Consider the following 21,338-nt stretch of genomic DNA (forward strand, 5'->3'; position numbering starts at 1 on the left):
CAGGGAAACTCAACCACTGAGCCCCATCCCCAGTCCTATTTTTTGTATTTTATTTAGAGACAGGGTCTCACTGAGTTGTTAACCATCTTGCTTTTTGCTTCTGCTGGCTTTGAACTCACAATCCTCCTCCCTCAGCCTCCCTTCTGTAGTCAGCTGGGATTACAGGCATGCTCCACTTTGCCTGGCATCCTTTAAGATTTTTTTTGTGTGTATGTGTGTGTGTGTGTGTGTGTGTGTGTGTGTGCATGCTGGGGATTGAACCCAGGGCCTTGTACATGTGAGGCAAGCACTTTACCAACTGAGCTATATCTCCACACTCCTTTGTCATTTTTTTGAGGTTGTTATTCCAAGAGTGTCAAGAGGAGGTTGGTTTGGCTTGATGTTGTCAGGTGGACAAAGGAAGACAAATACCTACCTTGACCCTCTTCTCTCTACTGCTCATGAATTTGCCTTTTCTCAATTTTGTGACCACTTAACCCTAAGGTTATTCATTCCAAACAACTAGCTTGGCCAGATTCCATGGTGATCACTATCACTTGGGTGGACAATGAATATTACAACCTACCCTACAAAGTTCTTTGTGTCCTCTGAATCTGAGATTCCTTTCTAGACTATGCAAGGTGGAAAGCAAGGAAGAAAGAAAAAAAAAAATTGAATGTTGAAGATGCACAATGTGCCAGTCACTGTGCTAGTTATGTTATAGCTGTGGTCCTCTTCATGAAGACCTTTGGAAGAAGGTGAATTTTTTTTTGAAGTTTTTTTGGGGGACAGGTGGTATGGAGATTGAACTAAGGGGTCACTTGACCACTGAGCCACATCCCCAGTCCTATTTTGTATTGTATTTAGAGATAGGGTCTCAATGTGGTGCTCAGCACCTCACTTTTGCTGAGCCTGGGTGGTCCTCCTGCTTCAGCCTCCTGAGTCACTGGAATTACACGCATGCACCATGATGCCTGGCAATTTTTTTTTTTTTTCAGTTTTAGAGATTAATCCCAGACCCTTGCACATAACTTGATGGCACCCTACTACTGAGCTATATCCCCAGACTTTTTTTTTTTTTTAATTATTTTTAGAGAGGGTCTCACTAAGATGCCAGGCCAGCTTTGAATTTTAGATCCTCCTTATTCTTGAAAAGCTGGGATTACAAGTGTGTACCGCCACATCTGGCTACAAAGTGCTATTGAACAAGCAAGAAAACTGAGGTTCAGCCAGGCATGATGGCTTATACCTGTAAACTCAGTGACTTAGGAGGCTGAGGCAGGAGGGTCCCAAGTTCAAGGCCAACACAGCAATTTAGGGAAAACCTTGTCTCAAAATATAAAATACAAAAGTGCTGAGAAGTGATTCAATGGTCAAGTACCCCTGGGTTCAGGCCCTGGTACAAAAAAAAAAAAAAATAAGAGAAAGGGTCTCACTAAATTGCTTAGGGTTTAGTTGCTAAGTTGCTGGGGCTGGCTTTGAACTCAAGATTTTCCAGCCTCAGCCTCCTGAACCGTTGGGATTACAGGTACACCCCCACTGTACCTGGCTCAGTTTTGGGGATTGTGGTACTGGCAAAAATGGAAAAGGAGGCTACAGATGCCTGGGAAATATACTTGGGATATGGGGGCAGAAGGGTTGAGCCTATGTTGAAGGTTTTTAACTTAATGACAATGTCCCTGAGGACAGGAAACTTAGCTGATTTGAATAAATAGATATAAACATCCAGTGTTCTTTTGTATGTGTGAGATGAAATTCACCTAAGATTAATGGTTTTTAAAAAATGGAATTCTGGGCTGGGGATGTGGCTCAAGCGGTATCGCGCTTGCCTGGGTTGGATCCTCAGCACCACATACAAAGATGTTGTGTCTGCCGAAAACTAGAGACAGGTCTCATTAGAGTTGCTAAGTGCCTTGCCATTGCTGAGGCTGGTTTTGATGAATTTAGGATTCTCCTGTCTCAGCCTCCTGAGCCACTGGGATTACAGGCATGTGCCACCATGCCTGGCTCAAAAGCAATTTCTTTTTTTTCTTTTTCTTTCTTTTTTTTTTTTTTTTTTTTTAAAGAGAGAGAGAGGAGAGAGAGAGAGAGAGAGAGATAGAGAGAGAGAGAGAGAGAGAGAGAGAGAGAGAGAGAATAAAAGCAATTTCTTAAGGTGGCACAGGCCTGTAATTCATCTACTAGAGAAGCAAAGGCAGAGTGATTAAGTTTGACGCTGTCTCAAAATTTTAAAAAAATATATATTTTTTGGTACTGGGGGTTGAATCCAGGGGTACTCTATCACTGAGCTGTATTCCCATCTCTTTTTATTTTTCAATTATTTATTTATTTATTTATTTATTTATTTATTTATTTATTTATTTATTTATTTATTTATTTATTTATTTTAGTTACAGAGGGACACACCATATCTTTGTTTATTATTTTACTTTTTATTTGGTGCTGAGGATCAAACCAGTGCCTCACGCATGCTAGGCAAGCACTCTGTCACTGAGCTCCAGCTCCAGCCCCTATTCCCAGCTCTTTTTATTTTTTATTTTGAGACAGGGTCTTGCTAGGTTGCTAGGGCTGGCCTTGAATTTGAGATCCTCCCACTTCAGCCTCCTGAGTTACTGGGATTACAGGTGTATGCCACCATACCTTGCCTTTTTTTTTCCTTTTAATTTTTTAGTTGTTAACAGATCTTTATTTTTATTTATTTATATGGGATGCTGAGAATCAAACCCAGTGTCTCACACATGCTAGGAAAGCGCTCTACCATGGAATCACAAACCCAGCTCCACCTTTTTTCTTTTTTTAATTTATTTTTTAGTTGTAGTTGGACACAAAACCTTATTTTATTTATTTGTTTTTATGTGATGCTGAGGATCCAACCCAGCACCTTGCTCCTGCTAGGCGAGTGCTCTACCGCTGAGCCGCAACCCCAGCCCCCCCACTTTTTCTTTTGAGACAGTCTGTATTTATGTATTTATTTATTTATTTGGTACTGCCACATCCCCAACCTTTTAAAAAATTTTTTGAGACAGTCTATTGCTAAACTGCTGAGGCTAGCTTTGAACTTGTTCTACTGCCTCATGCCTCCAGTGTCACCACCATGCCCAGCCATTCTCACTATGTTGCCTGGCTTGCCTCAAATTCCTGAGCTCAACTGATCCTTCTGCTTCAGCCTCCCAATATATTTATATAATGGAACTGTCACTCAGAGTTTAGGAAATGTTTGGCTAGTGAATAAATTAACATGAAAGAAGCAAGTATGAATCATACATACAGGGGCTAGGGATGTACTTTAGTTGATAGAATGTTTGCCTTATATGCACAAGGCCCTGGGTTCTAATCCCCAACATGAAAACAGAAACACTAAAACGACACATACAGCATGATTCTTTTTTTTTTTTTTTCCAGTACTGGGAATTGAACCCAGGACCTCACATATGCAAGTCACTGACCTATATCCCCAACCCTTTTTTTGAGCTAGGGTCTTGCTTATGTTGCCCAGGTTGGCCTAGAACTCCATAGCTGGGAATACAGGTGAGAGCCACTTCTCCTGGCTACATCTTTATATCCAAGATAAAGTGTGTGCATGAATACACAGTAAAGGTAACAAAGGCTAAATCTGGGAAGTAGAACTGGAATTTGCAGGTCAAGTATATGCAGATATTTATTTATTTATTCATTGTACTGGCGATTGATCCCAGGGGTGCTTTTACCTCTAAGATACTTCCCCAGTACTTTTCATTTTTGTGGTACTAGGGAGTTGAACCCAGAGCTTTGCAAATGTTAGGCAAGTGCTATACTATACCCAGCCCAGTCTTTTTAATTTATTTATTTATTTATTTTGAGAGAGAGAGAGAGAGAAAGAGAGAGAGGAGAGAGAATTTTTAAAAATATTTATTTGTTTATTTATTTTTTTAGTTGTCGGCGGACACAACATCTCTGTTTGTGTGTGGTGCTGAGGATGGAACCCCGGGCCGCAAGCATGGCAGGTGAGCACGCTACTGCTTGAGCCAATCCCCAGTCCCCAGCCCCCAGCCTTTTATTTTTTATTTTTATTTTTTCATTTTGAGCCAGGTTCTGCTAAACTGCTGAAGCTGTCCTTGAATTTGCCACCCTTCTGCCTCAGCCTCCTGAGCTGCTGGGATTACAGGCATGTGCCAGGCTCCCAGCATATATTTTTGTACTATTTGAACCAATTGTTATGCTTTTGTAAACACACACACACACACACACACACACACACAAGAAAACAATATAAAGAAGTTGATAGGTGGAAAATGAGTGAATAATAGAGACAGCGATGGACGGTAAAAAAGAGAGATTACGTTGTTTTGCTTTTGGGATAATCAAAAGGCTTTCCTAGATTAAATTAGGTATGAAAGATGTTTAAGTGTTTTGAGTATTCCAGGTGGAAAAACAAAGGTAGGAGAACTTTTTTTTTGTCTTTGGAGGACAGAAAGATCTGGAGCAGTGGGACGTAGACTTGGCAATGGAAACCCAATGTGAGTTTCTGTGTAACAGCTGAGAAAGAGCAAAATAACGGAGAATGCGGTATTTTAAAAGTAAATTTGCCGTATTGCAGCAGTGTGAGATTAGGTGAGGATTAGTGCCTAGAGATCCGATGTCCACTAGGAGGTGCTATTTCAAAACAGGCCCAACTCGGACTAAGGTGAAAGGAACGCAGAGCAGTTAGAAGAATGTCAGTCAGACAAAGAGGGCGTTCCAACAGTTGGTCGAATTAACGCATATAAATGGTACGCAAATATTAATTATCACCATTACCGCGTGCTCGCTAACTGATTTGGTCTTCCGGAGTAACCCAAATCTAAGCACTAGAACTCGTGGCACACGGCCTTCATTCGAAGCGACTACTTCTCCCAGGAACCCTCGCGCGAGGCCAGGCCTTCTTCCTGAGTGCAAGTGAGTCTTGCCCAACGGCCTTCTGGGATTCGTAGTCTTGCAAGCAATGTCTTTCGGAACTTGTAGTTCCCTTCCCACAATCGGCTGGGCGAGGCGGCGCCGGCGATCAGAGCAGCGCTGGGTGTTTAGGGGCCAAGATGGCGGCACACCGGGGACGGAGAGACGGAGTCGCGCCGTCCCCGACTGGGGGCCCTGGCCCTGACCCCGGTGGTGGAGTCCGCGGCAGCGGTTGGGGGAGTCGGAACCAAGCGCCGCATGGGACCGTGGGCACAGTGAGCTGTGGGGAGCAGGTGAGAGGCTGGCGGGCGGCCGGCGCCTGGCAGCAAAGCGGCGTGTGCCGGGCGGTGACACGTGGACGCCACAGGAAAGGGAGGAAGCGCTTAGGAGTCGATGCCGGGTTGCCACCGGAGTCGGACCAGGCCGGGCCGAGGGAACCTAAGCGATTTGCTGGGGGTCCGCTGGCAGAGGTAGAGTACGTATGTCCATTCCTGGGAACGCCGGAGTGGCAGAGCCGGGTGTCGGAAACAGGGCCTGCAGTTGGGGAGATCAGGGATTCGGTATTGAAGTTGAATGTTAAGACCTTTTTATGAGGATGCCGAGGAGGGCTACGTGAGCCAGGCGCCGCCGTTCCCCTTTTGGAGCACGTGGGGTGGGGGAGAGCTATTTTCCCGGGAGAACTTGTCTGTCTCCCCTCCCCCTCTAGGCGGCCGGAGCACCCACGTGGGTTGGTTGGGCTCCGGAGGTGGGGAGGGCGCGGGTCCACGTGGGGGCGGGGAAGGGTTGTCCACGTGGCTCGCGTCCGGGGCTATCCGGCATCTAGTAGCCGCGCTGAAGCGGCACTGCTGGGAACTGGGTGTGTCAACTGGTCCCGCCATCCCGGGCCAGGGCTGGGGGCCCCTGGCTAGAAAGGAAGGTAGAGGTTGCTAGATACAACTTTGCAGGAGCTTTGGAGTTTTTCCTCTATTACGTTGGTCTGTAGTGCCTTTCAACAGCGGATGGTGGACTTTCCAGATGTTGGAGGAGTCTCTTCCCTGCAGATGGCAATGTGATGTGGAGGGTAAAAGATTGTGGAGGAGTGAGCTTGTGGAGGCTTCTGTCTGACCGGCTTGGGGTGGGTTGTGAGTCACTGGCACTGGCGTTTTGGTTGCCTGCATTTCTGCCCCATTTGTGATTCAAGGGGAATGGGGAGTGAAATACACCCGGGACCAAACTTAAAAAAAGGGAGAAGGAATCCTTTCCTCCTGAATTTTTCCTCTAGTATCTGTTTTGAGGAAGTAATTAAGATCTGCCCTGTGAACCGACACAAACCAAGGGTGGTTTGTTTATATCTGTATTTTAGGCTTTCTGGAATTTTTGCTGGGATTGGGAAAGTTGGAGGTAGTGTGAGACCTATTCAGTATTTAACACTAGTTGAACATTTATTGGATGTGGAAGAGTTTTTCTGATCAGATTATATTTCCTTGGCCTTGAGTTCTCCACACTTAGAAAGTATTACTGTCTAACAGGACTTCTTAAAAGTTCCCACCTAGAGGTGGCAGTGGGTGGGAAAGCTGAGTCCTTGATGGAATTTTTCTCATCCTAGGCAGAAGTTGGGCTTCATGGTTTCTGATAGTACCAGGTCCAGCAGACAAATCTAGTTCCTTCCCTGGGAGAATGGCTTCTAAATTTGGGAATGGCTTCATGAATTTGGGAGCAACCCACCCCTTCTCCCTCATCTTTTCAGAGATCATAGCTTCTGTGGGTGGTGCTCCCTATCCTCAGAAGGAGAGATGAGGGATCCAGCTGTAATACAAGTTAGATGGTTATTTGGGGTTGAACAGAGTCTCATGGAGAGATCAACTCCCTCCAACAAAAGGAGGTGTGCGTGTGTGAGCTAGTTAGTCCAACCAGCTAGTTACTGAGATACCATTATGTTCATGCACAGGGGATAGAGATAAACTCCACCAATGTAATCCTTGTTCTTCAGGATTTTATGTTTAATCAGGATAGACAGATAATAAATGATGATATATGGGGAGAAAGGAAAATGAGGGATATTTGGGATTATATAATTAGTTATAATAACCTATTTTGTAGGGTCAGGGAAATGACATGTTAAACTGAGACCCCAAGTTTATATGTGTGTACAAAACTTTCATCGGAGGGAATAATGTGTGAGAGGCCTTGAGAGGGGAGCAAACATGGCTTATAGGAGGAATTGAGATACTTGTATGGTAGAGGAGGAGGTGGGGACAAGCTGAAGCAGAATAGTGTAATAGGGATTAGCACCTCTGTAAGCCACATTAAGGAGTTTAATATTAAGAGCAGTTGGGCTGGGGTTGTGGTCCAGTGGTAGAGCGCTTGCTTGGCATGGTGAGCACCACATAAAAATAAACAAAGTAAAAAATCCACTGGCAACTAAAAAAATATTTAAAAAACCCAGTGAGATGCTATTGAAGATTTGCAGGAGCTCTCAGAAAGTGATCATGCATTTTAAAAAGTTTCTGGCTGATTTTGAACTCTGGAAGAATAAGATTCTCTCAGTTGTGAGGTCATTGAAGATGGAAGTGCTGGTGGCTGGCATACTTAGCCTGGGCTTAGCCCTTGGGTGATCTTGGTCCGATGGGAACCATGCTATTTGGGAATCAAGAGATGGGTGAGGTCATGTAATGGGAGGTGTCTGTGACCAGATCTCCTGTACCTGTCTAATGGAGGTGGAGATTAATAGTTTGCAGAACTAGGCATCATCTTGAGATTCTGGCCTGGCCACTGGGGCTCTGGTAGGGAGGTGGCAGGGCAAGCAGAGATGCAGGTTTCTTGCTCACCTAGGATTGTTTGCTGAGCCAGCTGCTATTCACAGCTGCTGGTTGTAATTACAGGATTGTAAAGGACTGGGAGGGGTTAGTGCCTAAAACATGCTACCTTTCACTTCATCTCTGGACCTGGCCTCCTAAAGTATCCCTAAGCAACCCTTCCTTTCCCTGGGCCCTGGAACTCCAGCTCTTTTAGGAGGTTGTGTGTATGGGAGGATTATAGTCATACCTGTTGCTTTTTTCTTTTAGAGGTGAAGTGCCCAAGTTTCCCTTTGATGAAGAAGGTGGGGGCAGTCTGCCTTATCTGTGTTTGATCCTGTTCTCAGGCCTTTGCACCAGGTTTCTAATAATGGAGATAGCTGGGGTTCTGTCCTCTATCCTCAAAATCCCATTCTAGCCACTTCTGGCCCTGCCCACACCCACTCTCTTGACAGGTTTGGGCTGGCAGCTTCCTGTCTCCTAACAAGGCTGAAGCTCTCAGAGAAGTGTGGGGCAGGGCCTCTTCACTTCCAGAATCAAGCTTTCTCTTTTTTTGGCTCTCACCTGGAAGAAAGAGGTGGGGAAGAGATTCTGTCCTTGGAAATACCATGAGAGATTGGATAACACATTGTTGAGGCTGGGGATGTAGCTCAGTGATAGAATGTGTGCTCAGCATGTACAAGGCCCTGGGTTCAATCCTGAAAATGGTGGGGAGAAGGCATTTGAGTATAAGGTACTGTTGGGTATCACGGGTAATTGGGAAGTATAAGCACATTTAACTTCTGAGAGGGAAGAAGAATATAGGCTAATAGAGTGTAGAGTTATATGTCCCAAAGGAACTTAGAATCCAGTTTTCATTGAGAAGGGGAGAAATGTCATGGAATTGGGGGGCAGGATGTGATTGTCATAAAAGTGCATTCTTCAGAAAAGTGTGTGAATTAGTGTGAGGAGAGATATTGGGAAAGGTATCTTTGAGAAGGTAAGATTTGAGCTTAGCAGAAAACTGAGGCCCTAAGTGGAAGCTGAGGTAGGCCAGGTTGTTATAGCTCAACTGTCTCTTGACTGACTTCTTTTCCTTTGGTGTACCCCTCAGACTGACATCCTACCCACTGCTAGCAGATGAATTCTGAACAATCTTGATCTTTTTGGTATTTTTGCTTACTAGTTTAATAATCTGTGGTTCTACCTGTTTCTTGATGGTGTCCAGACTCTTTTCTGCCCAGAATACTGTCATCCTGATTGGTGCTTTTGCTCATGGGTTGTACTTCTCTGCTTAATTAACTCAGAGGTTTGGTGATGGTGGGACTGCTGCTGAGTATGGGTTCATTTATGGGGGACTGGATAGAGGATTTATCGTGCATATCCTTCAGTTGCCCCCAGAGTGCCCATGCCCTTTTGACCCTCCCCTCTTTTGCTCCAGGTGCTGCTACATGAAGAGGTGGATGATTCTGGCTTTGTCAATCTGTCTCGGCTGGGCCCATCTCTGAGGGACAAAGATCTGGAAATGGAGGAGTTGTTGCTACAAGATGAGACACTACTGGGGACCATGCAGAGTTACATGGATGCCTCTCTTATTTCTCTCATTGAGGATTTTGGGAGCCTTGGAGAGGTGAGCTGGAGTTGGACTTAGCTTTGCTTGGGAGGCTCTACCTGAGATCCTTGGAGTTGTTTTAGGCATGGCTCAGTTCTCCCAGGTTCTTGGCTTCTGCATGCCTAACCTGAGTTCTTAAAGTGTTTTTTGTCTCTAGGTGGGAGTTAAGCTGCAGGCTGCCATGTGAGGGTAGCATATTAGGATGTCCTAGCTAGCTAAGAATATAGTCCAAGGCCTTTCCCTTTATCTGGGCTATTGATCTCTGTTTTTGAGCCCCATTCTAACCTAGCCAAGGGTCCTTTGCTGAGCATCCTACATTTTACCTGAAAGTGGAGAGTGTGTAAAATCCAAGCTTAAGACATAAGTTTAACAGGTCTCTGTTGGCACTAGGGAGGTGGTGGATTGTAAATGAGATTGGAACCTATGCCTCCTGGTATTCACATCCTTCTTGCTGGCAGATTGAGCTACACTGATCCTGGGAGGCTAATTTTCTTTGCATCCAGTCTTTTAAGTGGTCCAGTTATTTCATTAGAGATGTTGGTGAGACTTTTCTGTTTTTTTTTTTTTTTTTTTGGGAGCAGAGCAGGTTATCTCTGGAGGAACAGAATGAAGTGTCACTGCTGACAGCCCTGACAGAGATCTTGGACAATGCAGATTCTGAGAACCTGTCCCCATTTGACAGCATTCCTGACTCTGAGCTGCTTGTATCACCGCGGGAGGGCTCTTCTGTGAGTGAGGGACTAGGGAGAGGGGACATGTGGCTATTGAAAAGGTTATAGCTGCATCTATGGGTCTGCTCAGGTAGCTCTGGAGCACTAACTGATCTCAGATATTTCTCTCCTCTTAGCTGCATAAGCTGCTCAGTCTCTCTCGGACACCCCCAGAACGTGACCTCATCACCCCAATTGACCCATTGGGACCCAGCACAGGCAGTAGTAGAGTAAGTGGGGTAAGCCTGGTCTTGGGTCCTTCAGGAACTTATAGGCGGGTAATATGTGGGACAGGTCTGAAAAGGACTTCACTGAAGAAAACTCCTGCTAAGTCTTATCTTCTCTCCTACAGGTTGAGATGTCTCTTGCAGATCCCTCTTGGGACTTCCCCCCACCTTCTTTCTTGGAGACCTCTTCTCCCAAGCTGCCTAGCTGGAGACCCCCAAGATCAAGACCTCGCTGGGGCCAGTCCCCTCCCCCCCAGCAGCGTAGTGATGGAGAAGAGGAGGAAGAGGCAGCCAGCTTCAGTGGCCAGATGCTTGCTGGGGAGCTTGACAACTCTATGAGTACCATCCTAGACTTCCCCATGTATTTGGCCTGCCCTGAGGAAGAAGATAAGGCAACAGCAGCAGAGGTGGCAGTGCCAGCAACTGGTGATGAAAGCATCTCTTCCTTGAGTGAGTTGGTACGGGCCATGCACCCCTACTGCTTGCCCAACCTCACCCACATGGCATCACTTGAGGATGAGCTTCAGGAACAGCCAGATGATTTGACACTGTCTGAGGGTTGTGTGGTACTGGAGATTGTGGGTCAGGCAGCTACAACTGGTGATGACCTGGAGATTCCAGTTGTAGTGCGGCAGATTCCTACTGGACCCCAGTCTGTGCTCCTGGATGACTCACTAGAGGCCACTCCTGCCTTGCAGCTACTTATGCCCACACTTGAATCAGAACCAGAGACTGCTATACCCAAGATAGCCCCCTGCCCTGAGAAAGAGGGGTTGTCATTGGACTCAGCATCCTTATTGGAGCCGAAGGAGGTTGTGGAGCCACTAGTGTCCAAGGGACTAAAGAACCCACCTGCCAATGCAGTGATGGGTTCCCAGAGAGCTCGAAAGAGCAGGAGGAAGAAGAGCAAGGAGCAGCAAGCAGCCTGTGTGGAAGGTTATGCCAGGAGGCTGAGGTCATCGTCTCGTGGTCAATCTGTTGTGGCTAAAGAAGTGACCTCTCAGGCAGGCAGCTTGCAGAAACTGCCTCAGGAGGAACTTAAGAGAGAGGGTGGGCTTTTCCAGGGTAGGGGGAAGCCACAGGCTTGGGCTCGGGCCTGGGCAACTGCCTTGGAGAAGCCTAGCTCTGGGAACTTGGAGAGAAGTGCTGGACAAGGTAGTCCCATTGAAGAAAGGTCTCTAGATCTCTACTCCAAGCTGGTTGATACTGTCCAAGCCAACCCTCTTTCACCCCATCTCTCATTGGTTGACTCTCCTCAAGCCAACCCCATGCCATTTGACTCTGTTGAAACTAATACTACTGCAGTTGACCCTGCTGTGACTGACTCTGTACCTCTTGACCTGGCTTCATCGGGTTCAGAGCTGGTTGACCCTCTCCAAGCTGACCCAGTGTTGACTGACCCAGCCCTGGCTGACTCGGCAGCAGTTGACCCTGCAGTAGATGTCCCTATCTCAGATAATTCGTCATCAGTTGAAGCTGTCCTAGCTGACCCTGTGCCAGTTGACTCTGTTCCCAGGGACCTGGCTCCAGTTGATTCTGTGCTGGTTAAGTCCCGACCAACAGACCCCAGGCGTGGTGCAATATCATCAGCCCAGGGAAGTCCAGCTGCTCAGCTCCTCCTGGATTCAGAGTCCTCAGAGCCCCCAAAGACCATCACCCCTGAAGTCAAGGAGGTTGTAGGTCCTCTGAAGGTGGAAAATGGTACTAATGCCACAGCCCAGGAAGCCAGACCACGGCCACTCAGCCTATCTGAATACCGACGACGAAGACAGCAACGGCAAGCAGAGGCAGAAGAGAAGAGTTCCCAGCCTCCAGTTGGGAAGTGGCCCAGCCTCCCAGAGACCCCCACAGGGCTGGCAGATATACCTTGTCTTGTCATCCCACCAGCCCCAGCCAAGAAGACAACTCCACAGAGAAGTCCTGACGCTCCTCCTGAGGCTTGCTTTGGGCCTGTGGGTCCCAGCCCTGCTTCTCCTAGTCCTGAGCCATCTGCAAACAGGCCTATGGTTTTAACTTCCAGTGAACAGGTGGTGCCATCCCAAGAGATGCCACTGCCTGCAAGACCTCCTCCTGTGCAGTCCATGTCTTCTGCTGGGCCCATGCCTCACACAGTGCTCACTTCTTTGCCTTTCCCCCGAGGTGGGCTGGGTATGCCCCCCATGCTGCCTCTTCCTGCAAGTGGACAAAGGGTCCCCAATATTCCCCCACCTCCTTTGCCACCTCCTGGTCTTCCAGGGTCTGTGGGACCAGTGCCACCTGATCCCTATACTCATTATGCCCCTGTGCCACCCTGGCCTTGCTATCCCCCTGTGTCCCCTTCTGGGTATCCTTGCCTGCCTCCCCCACCAACGGTGCCCCTAGTGTCTGGTACTCCTGGCACCTATGCTGTGCCTCCTGCTTGCAATGTGCCTTGGGTACCCCCTCCAGCCCCTGTCTCACCTTACAACTCCAGTTGTACTTATGGGCCCATGGGATGGGGCCCAGGGCTACAACACCCTCCATTCTGGTCTGCTGTACCCCCACCTCCTTTGCCTCCAGCTCCTGTTGGGAGAGCTGTTCTCCAACCTAAGGTGGAGCCCAGTAGCATTCCAGCTGGTCCTCCTGAAAATGTACCTCCTGCACCTATGGCTCCATCCCTCAGTCTTGGGCCAGCTGGCCATGGAGCTCCACAAATAGAGCCCACCAAGGTGGAGGTCAAGCCAGTTCCTGCATCTCCCCATCTGAAACACAAGGTGTCCCTGGTGCAAAGCCCCAGGATCAAGGCTCCACCATGTCTGTCTCCTGAGTGTGTGGCTATTGAGGAGCCTGCATCAGAGAGGCTAAAGCCCGAGACCCAGGAGACCAGGCCTAGGGAAAAGCCCCCCTCTTCTGCTATTAAGGCTGTTCCCTTACCAAGGCAGAGCATTGTCCCCAAGCTGCCTGCTGTCCACCCAGCCCGTCTAAGGAAGCTATCCTTCCTGCCCACCCCACGTACCCAGGGTCCTGAGGATGTGGTACAGGCTTTCATCAGTGAGATTGGTGAGTGGCACACAGTCCAGTTGGTGTGAAAGGGTACAGGGGTTTGCCTGGGAGTATTTATAGAACAGGATAAACCATCTTGATGAGGTAGCTTTGTTGGTATCTTTGGAGGGTTTTCAGAAGCAGAGCTCTGGGTTGGTTTCACTCATTTAAGCTTTGTGCTGTTCCTTGGATCACTTAGTTTAGTGGGCAAGGGGCATGTAAAGGGAGAAGTGAAGTGATTGGGGTCTTCTTGGGACTTGAATTTGTAGGACCTGTCTTTAATTCTTGATTGTGTGCCTCCACAGGAATTGAGGCATCAGACTTGTCCAGTCTGTTGGAGCAGTTTGAAAAATCAGAAGGTGAGGGAACCTGGATAGTTTGGTTCTTACTCTTTTTTATTATTACCTCCTTTGGGTTCAGCCTTGTTGCTTCAATTAGATTGGATGGGAGCAGTAGTCTCAGCTACTACAGCAGCCCCCTAATTGGAATGGGGAGATAATTTTCAACTATGACAGTAATCTTAAGCTAGGGATAATGGTGGTACGCATGGCAAATATTAAAGAGTAGATGGAGGGACTAGGGTGTAGCTCAGTGGTAGTGTTCACCTGACATGCCCTGGATTTGATTCCTAGCACCACAAAACAAAAAAAGGCCAGATAGTGAGTTCCAGGTTGGTTAGGATTATTTGGGGATGTAGTTCTAGAGGGAAGTAGCTCTCAAGTTGATCCTTGAAAAACAGGATTTCATAGAATACACATGGTGAATAAAGGCAGGGAGAGGAGGTAAAAGGAAATTTCTGTATGGTAGTGTGTATTTATGTTTTGGTACCAGGGATTGAATCTATAGGCACTTTACCACTGAGCTACATTCCTTTTCATTTTATTTTTTGAGACAGGGTTGCTAAGTTGCTTAGGGCCTTGCTAAAATTGTTGAGGCTGGCCTCAAACTTGTGATCCTCTTGTCTGAAGCTCCCAAGTCAGTGTGATGATAGGCATGTGCCACCATGCCCGGCTGCACAGTGTATTTGGAAGGCATGGCTCTAGGTGCCGTGGAGGCTCCTGTTTGCAAGGAGCTTATGGTCTAATTGGGGAGAAGAATATGCAGATATGACTACTGAGTTAGTACCAAATACCTATAATACAAGGCAAAATAGAAAATACAAGTGTGGGACAAGAGTAGGCTATGAACTAGGGATGTAGTTTAGTTGGAGAATATGTGTTTTTAACCTACACAAGGCTCTGGGTTTAATCCCCACCACAACCCACACACAAACACACAAAGTAGGAATTTTTATGCTGCTAGGAATTTAGGTAGGCAGGTTATGTAGAACCTTCAATGGTAAGCTTATAAATTTGGACTATGTATTTTCCTTTTTTTTTTTTTTGTATTGGGGGTTGAACCTAAGAGGCACTTAATTTTTTATTGAGCCACATCCCCAGCCATTTTTATTTTTTATTTTGAGACAGGGTCTCACTTGCTTATAGCCTTAATAAGTTGCTGAGGCTGTCTTTGACCTTGCCATCCTCCTGTCTCAGCCTCCTGAGTTGCTGGGATTATAGGTGTGTGCCACTGTGCCTGGCGAAATGTGTATTTCTGAGCAGAGAACAGATTAAACACAGTACCTTGGTACCCAGTAGAGGAGACTGAATCTTTGGAGAGAGCCCATCAAGGAGCAGACAAAGTAGACTTTTTATTTTTTGTTTTTTATTTTGGGTACCAGGGGTACTCGGCCACTGAGCCATATCCCCAGTCCTGTTGTATATTTTATTTAGAAACAGAGTCTCACTGAGTTGCTTAGCGCCTCGCTGTTGCTGAGGTTGGCTTTGAACTTGAGATCCTCCCATCTTAGCCTCCTGAGCTGCTGGGATATAGGTGTGCGCCACTGCTCCCAGCACAAAGTAGACTTTCTTTGGGCCTCAGAGTAAACCCTTCTTTGCCACTCCAGTCTGGAACAGCTGGTTGGGCTTTTTAACTAGTTTGGTTTTTTTGCAGCCAAAAAGGAGTGCCCTCCTCCAGTTCCTGCTGACACCTTGGCTGTAGGAAACTCAGGGTAAGTATGGAGACATGTGAATTAACCCTATAGCTGTTGGTCAGCATTCTGGCCAGTGCTCCAGGACCATTGGCTGGATACCTCTTTTGCAGGGACATTAAATCAGCTCTACCCTCTTCCTTGTTTTTCCACCCCCTGCCCTGTTTTTTGTGACCAGGACTGTCTTGGGTAGTGCTGAGTGGGAGGGTGTGTACTGTCCACCAGCTGATTCAAATTGGGGATTCCAGGTGCTTTTTTAATCATTATCTGGCAAGTTATGCCTTTTGGGATTTCTTTCTTGCATTTAATAGACTTTTTAAGCTTGCTCAGTGCTGGTGAGGGAATAATTTAAAGTTGGGGGAGGTATTAATGACTATGGCTTCCCTGACTCCTTGGAGAAGTCTTCCAGAAATGAGAGGCCTTTTTCATTTTTCATGTACATGGTATACCATCCTGTTTTGCCAAGTGTGTTCCCCTCTATTGGTTTTAGGTTGGTTTGAGCTGGGTAGGCAAGTATCCTGATTTGAAGATATGGGGATATTCAAGGTCATAGTCAGCCTGCCTCCTGGAATTGGACAGAGCTGAGTTAAAATTCAATGTACCGTTCAATCACTAAAGACCCTTTTTGTGTTGGAAGAGGATGAATGGGGGCAATTTGTGCATCCTGTTCTTCTCTGCACTCACCCTCTCCTCTTGCTTTGTGAGGAAAGCAGATGTACAAAATATTGAGGAGGCAATGAACCAGGCTCTCCCTTTTCCCCCCTGCCAGCAGCGTTGACACTCCCCAGGAGAAGAGACCCCTAGACCGGTTACAAGCCCCAGAACTGGCCAACGTGGCAGGTGGGTTCAGGTTGGGGAACTCTGCCTATGACTAGTTTGTGCAACAAACATGTGCAGTGTCTGTTCTGCATCAAGTGTATATAGGCATGGAGGATACAGAGATGTGATCTCCATCTGAGGTGCTCACAGTCTAGGTAGGAGTCAGATATGTAAACAAATGAGCATGTTGAGTATCCAAGGTGATATGTGAAAGAAGCCTGTGGTTTTCAGTGAGAACTGAGGTGGGCATTCAGGGAAGGGTTATATAGAAAGTTATCTCTTGAGCTCAGGCTTGAGAATATCATTGATATCAATCAGGTGTAGATTTAGGAGACAAGGCTGTCTAAGCAAATGGAATAGCTGGAATGAATTGAAGAATCAGAACCAGCCTGCCATGCTTTGGGGAATTGTGAATGGCTCAGTTTCACCTGAATCATAGTGGATGATCAAGGTAGTGGGTAGAGCAAAAGCAAGAGATGAAGCTGGAGTGGTAAATAGATTGATTTTGGGAATTTTGAATGCCATGTTAAGTGTGGACTTTATCCTGTGTATTGAAGAAATAATATATTGGTTTTTGGATGGTATGTCCAGCAGGATTGTAGAAGGGTGGGCAGGTATGAGGCTGGAAACAGAGAGATAAGGTTATTTCATGAGTTCAAGCAAGATGCAGCCTAGAAGTTAGGCAGTGCTGGGTGGAGGAGGTGGATCTAAGGATGGAGAGGCAGGTCAGATAAAACCTGGTCACCAGCTACATTTGGGTAGTTGAGAGCATGAGGGATTTAGGAAGACCTGGGCTATCTGGGTTTTCAATTGCTGGTTCCCAAGATGGGGAACATGGGGTAAGGAGCAGTTGAAACAGTGGGAGAATTTGGGCTGTTGACCATCCTTTGTGTACTTTTGTGAGAAGTGGGGTCTCTGGAGCCTAGAGATGGTATCTGGAAGTGTAGAATCGGATCTCACCTTGCTATCTCCATCCTCCCTCCCCCCCCCCACAGGGCTCACCCCTCCAGCTACCCCTCCCCATCAGTTATGGAAGCCCTTGGCTGCCGTCTCACTGCTGGCCAAAGCCAAATCTCCTAAGTCCACCGCCCAGGAGGGAACCCTGAAGCCTGAAGGAGTTACAGAGGCCAAACATCCAGCTGCAGCCTGCCTCCAAGATGGGGTCCATGGCCCTAGTCCAGTCCATGTGGGCTCTGGGGACCATGACTATTGTGTCCGGAGCAGGACACCCCCAAAAAAGATGCCTGCCCTAGTCATTCCAGAGGTGGGCTCCCGATGGAATGTCAAACGACATCAGGACATCACCATCAAACCTGTCTTATCCCTGGGCCCAGTTGCTCCCCTCTTCCCATGCATAACTGCCTCCCAGGAGCCACTTGATCACAGGACTAGCAATGAGCAGGCAGATCCCTCAGCGCCTTGCCTTGCCCCATCTGCCTTGCTGTCTCCTGAGGCCTCACCCTGCCGGAATGAAACGAACACTAGGACTCCCCCTGATCCCTCAACCAAGCAGCGGTCATTGCGCTGTTACCGAAAAGCCTGCAGGTCAGCCAGTCCCCCAAGCCGGGGCTGGCAGGGCCGTCGTGGCCGCAGCAGCCGTTCTGTCAGCTCTGGGTCCAACCGGACCAGTGAAGCATCTTCCTCATCGTCGTCTTCCTCATCCCGATCCCGGTCCAGGTCCCTCTCCCCCCCACACAAGAGGTGGCGAAGGTGAGCTCTGATGGCCTGTTAGGTCCTCTCCATTTAGGAAGTTCATGCACTATCTTCTCTGGTTTATTTTGAAAGTTTTTACACATTGGCTTGGGTACTTTCAGGCACTTTTCAGGCACAAAGTCTTCTATTTCTGTCTTTGGCCTTTGTCTTCTCTCCTTTTATGGGTTGTTGAAAGAGGAAAGCTATGAAACTATTGCTTCTATCCCCTGTAGGAGTTTGGGGTATTCCTCAGTCTCCTATTTTCCTTGAGACATGCCTTGGGGAGACTTAGGGTTTGATCTTGACTATATCTTTCTTCACATACTGTTATGAGTCCTCATTTGTGGTATTTTCTTGGTGGTACGTGGGATAAAGGGCTAATTGTTAATGGGAAACATTTCTTCATTTAATCATCTGTTGAGGACAGTATCTGGGACAGTTCCTTGGGATGTCACTGTAGCCTCATTTATTTCCTGGCAGTATCTTTTTTTTTCTCAGTAACAGATCCAAGTTTTCTACTTACTCAATAAAGAATTCTTGGGTTGTGGCAGTGATCATATCTCCAGAAATGGCCCCTACTATAGGTCTAACACAGTCATCTCCCTTTAAGTCATGGTCACAGAATTCCTGAGACATGGTTGGGAAGCATTTATCACTCAGAGACCCCGGCCAGGTTTCAGCACCACAGATAAAGCTGGTTATGAGAACTAGGGCCAGACCTTTATCTTCTTGAGTCTCCCGTTATTTTTCTTCCTCTTTCTGATTTGTTAAATGTTTTTCAGGGGCTAGAGTTGTGGCTTAGTGGCAGAGTGCTTGCCCAGCATATTCGAGCCGCTGGGTTTGATCCTCAGCACCACATTTAAAAAAAACAAACAAAAACAAAGATCGTGTCCAATTGCAACTAAAAAAATATTTTAAAAAAATGTTTTTTCAGTTTTCTGTTGCATAGTTGAAAATAAACATGATGTTTGACAAAACACACTCAAACATTCCAGATTTTGTAAAGTTCCATGAAGGACCTCTGTTTTTTCATCCATGATCTAGACTCCTCTGCTCTGCTTTATCTTTGTTCCTGAGCTTCCTGACAGAGGCAGGGCTGGGACCTGGCTGAGGTAAATGGACTATACTTGTACCACTCCTAGCATTTCCATGTGCCCTTTAATTCTCTAGGTCCAGTTGCAGTTCCTCTGGACGTTCCAGAAGATGCTCTTCCTCTTCTTCATCATCATCATCTTCTTCGTCTTCCTCATCCTCCTCATCTAGTTCCCGAAGCCGCTCTCGCTCCCCATCCCCCCGCCGGAGAAGTGACAGGAGGCGGCGGTGAGCATGTTTCCTGAGTCAGTGACTCTGGGATGCAGATGCCTGAAAGTTCTGAGTCTTGAGTTGTCTTGTGTTTGGAAGGCTGACAACATCTTCTCTTGTCAGGTACAGCTCTTACCGTTCACATGACCATTACCAAAGGCAGAGAGTGCTGCAGAAGGAGCGTGCAATAGTGAGTAGAGGAGCAGGTCATGGGAGAAGAGGGCTTGTCCTGAGCCAAGAGCTCAGAGAACCATCTGTGCTACAGCTCTTGCTCACTCTGTCCCTTTCCTTGATACCCAATACAGGAAGAAAGAAGGGTAGTCTTCATTGGGAAGATACCTGGCCGCATGACTCGGTCAGAGCTGAAACAGAGGTTTTCTGTTTTTGGGGAGATTGAGGAGTGCACCATCCATTTCCGAGTCCAAGGGTAAGTTTGGGTCCAAGGTCAGGATATCCTTACTGTCCCATTTGTCTACCTTAATGTTTCTTGTCTTGCTTCCTTGTTCTGGTGTGCTGGCAATATGGGGCTCCTTTATTTCTACTATCAGAGGGCTATTGGGCAATGAGAACTACCTATATTCTTGGGTACTATGTCTTCTTTTTTTTTTTTTAAATATTTTATGTTTTGAGTTTTAGGTGGACATAATATCTTTATTTTATTTTTATGTGGTGCTGAGGATCAAACCAGTGCCTCATGCATGCTAGGCAACCACTATATCTCTGAGCCACAACCCCAGTCCTACTATGTCTTCTTAATGTGCCCAAATGGCTCTCCCCACCAGTGATAACTATGGCTTCGTCACTTATCGCTATGCTGAGGAGGCATTTGCAGCCATCGAGAGTGGCCATAAGCTGCGCCAAGCAGATGAGCAGCCCTTTGATCTCTGTTTTGGGGGCCGCAGGCAGTTCTGCAAAAGGAGCTATTCTGATCTTGGTGAGTAAAGGGAGGGTCTGAAGTTTTGGCATACATACTATATCTGTTCCCCAAAAGGGTTTCTAGCCTTGAGAGTGGACCTAGGCAGACTTCTCATTGGACATACAAATAACTTAAGGATTGGGGTGAGGGAAGAAGTGAGGGCTCTCCTTTACCTCTTTGATTTAAAATTAGGGCCATTTTAGCCCCATTCACTATTTGGATATGTGATGGCTGGCATTGTGAACCCTGTGGTTGGGAAGTATGATCTTCATCTCTCTCTACTTTTGTAGACTCCAACCGGGAAGACTTTGACCCTGCTCCTGTAAAGAGTAAATTTGACTCTCTTGACTTTGACACATTGTTGAAACAGGCCCAGAAGAACCTCCGGAGGTAACCCTGGGCTCTTCCCCCCTTCCCTTTTTCTTTGGAGGTGCCCAACCTCCTCCACCCACCTCCCCTACTCTAGGGGAGAGAGCTGCTAGTGAGGAGATGACTATTTTATAAAGAAATGGAAAAAAGTGAAATAAAAAAATGTGTTAAATCAATTTTTTAAAGGGGTATTTGTTTTTTTCTTTTTATAACAGGTGTTGAAACAAGTTAATTTGCATTCCTATGTCAGATGTTTGGGACTGAGGGGTTCCCCAAGTGTTTGGAACATCTTAATCACTATGCAGACTAATAAATACGAACTAGAGAGAACTCCCAAGCGTTATTGTACTTCTTTCTATGGTGCTAGTGCCACATGGTATTCACTTTTCCTGTGAACACAATCAGGGATCTGCTTACCTCCATTGAATTCCTAGGACTTCTTTCTGGTGAGGTGCAAAATCCCACTGGATTTGAAAGTAGCTCCTGGGGTGTATTGTCTAATAAGTCAGGACAGTGCTTCTTAAAATTTGAAAGGACATTTGAATCACATGGTAATCTTTTTAGAATGCAGATTCTGGTTTCTTGAGATTCTGCATTTCAGTCAGTTTTCTGGGCACACACCAATAATCACAGTTACAGGAGGCTGAGGCAGAAGGATTACAAGTGCCTGGCCAACTTGGGCAATTTAACAGAACCCTCTCAAAAAATAAAAGGGCTGGGGCTGTAGTTCAGTGGCAGAGTGCCCTGAGTTCAATCCCTAGTAACACCCCCCCCCCTGCAAAAAAAAGATTGTGTATTCAAAGCAGGTATGATTATGGTAGTCCATGAAGGGATTTTTTTTTTAAACAGGGATTGAACCCAGAGGCACTTAACCATTGAGCCAAATCCCCAGCAGTACCCACCCCCCCCCCGTTTTTTTTTTTTTTTAGCATTTTGCTAAATTGTTAAGGCTGGCTTTGAATTTGTAATCCTTCTGCCTCAGCCTCCCAAGCTGCTGGGATTACAGACATGTGTCTCCT

The 21,338-nt window shown here is 46.7% G+C and overlaps 1 protein-coding gene across 9 annotated transcripts; it reads left to right on the top strand.

Moving 5' to 3' along the window:
• The first annotated feature begins 4,993 nt into the window (after nucleotides 1–4,993).
• On the top strand, nucleotides 4,994–20,618 carry Pprc1 (PPARG related coactivator 1). 9 transcript variants are annotated; one of them, XM_026407896.2, is made up of 15 exons: nucleotides 4,994–5,183; nucleotides 9,085–9,273; nucleotides 9,837–9,983; nucleotides 10,103–10,204; nucleotides 10,318–13,210; nucleotides 13,498–13,551; nucleotides 15,185–15,242; nucleotides 15,991–16,061; nucleotides 17,036–17,750; nucleotides 18,903–19,052; nucleotides 19,158–19,224; nucleotides 19,340–19,461; nucleotides 19,817–19,968; nucleotides 20,241–20,340; nucleotides 20,535–20,618. In XM_026407896.2, the coding sequence occupies exons 1-15, from the start codon at nucleotides 5,031–5,033 to the stop codon at nucleotides 20,539–20,541; spliced, it is 4,980 nt and encodes a 1,659-aa protein (XP_026263681.2). In that variant the 5' UTR covers nucleotides 4,994–5,030; the 3' UTR covers nucleotides 20,542–20,618. The 9 variants fall into 9 exon arrangements, with proteins under 9 accessions (XP_026263681.2, XP_077655079.1, XP_026263683.2 ...); XM_077798953.1 differs by having other exon boundaries at nucleotides 15,994–16,061; XM_026407898.2 differs by having other exon boundaries at nucleotides 10,103–10,195.
• The last annotated feature ends 720 nt before the right edge of the window (nucleotides 20,619–21,338 follow it).

Source organism: Urocitellus parryii, chromosome 5 (genome assembly GCF_045843805.1).
Source record: "Urocitellus parryii isolate mUroPar1 chromosome 5, mUroPar1.hap1, whole genome shotgun sequence".
Lineage (NCBI taxonomy): Eukaryota > Metazoa > Chordata > Mammalia > Rodentia > Sciuridae > Urocitellus > Urocitellus parryii.

What these genes read in the sequence shown, in the direction of transcription:
- Pprc1 (XM_026407896.2), top strand. Translation starts at nt 5,031, where the DNA reads ATGGCGGCACACCGGGGACGGAGAGACGGAGTCGCGCCGTCCCCGACT. An exon ending in GCAGTAGTAGAGTAAGTGGG is followed by an intron (nt 10,205 to 10,317) that starts GTAAGCCTGGTC and finishes TCTCTCCTACAG; the next exon opens with GTTGAGATGTCTCTTGCAGA. An exon ending in GGCTTTCATCAGTGAGATTG is followed by an intron (nt 13,211 to 13,497) that starts GTGAGTGGCACA and finishes GTGCCTCCACAG; the next exon opens with GAATTGAGGCATCAGACTTG.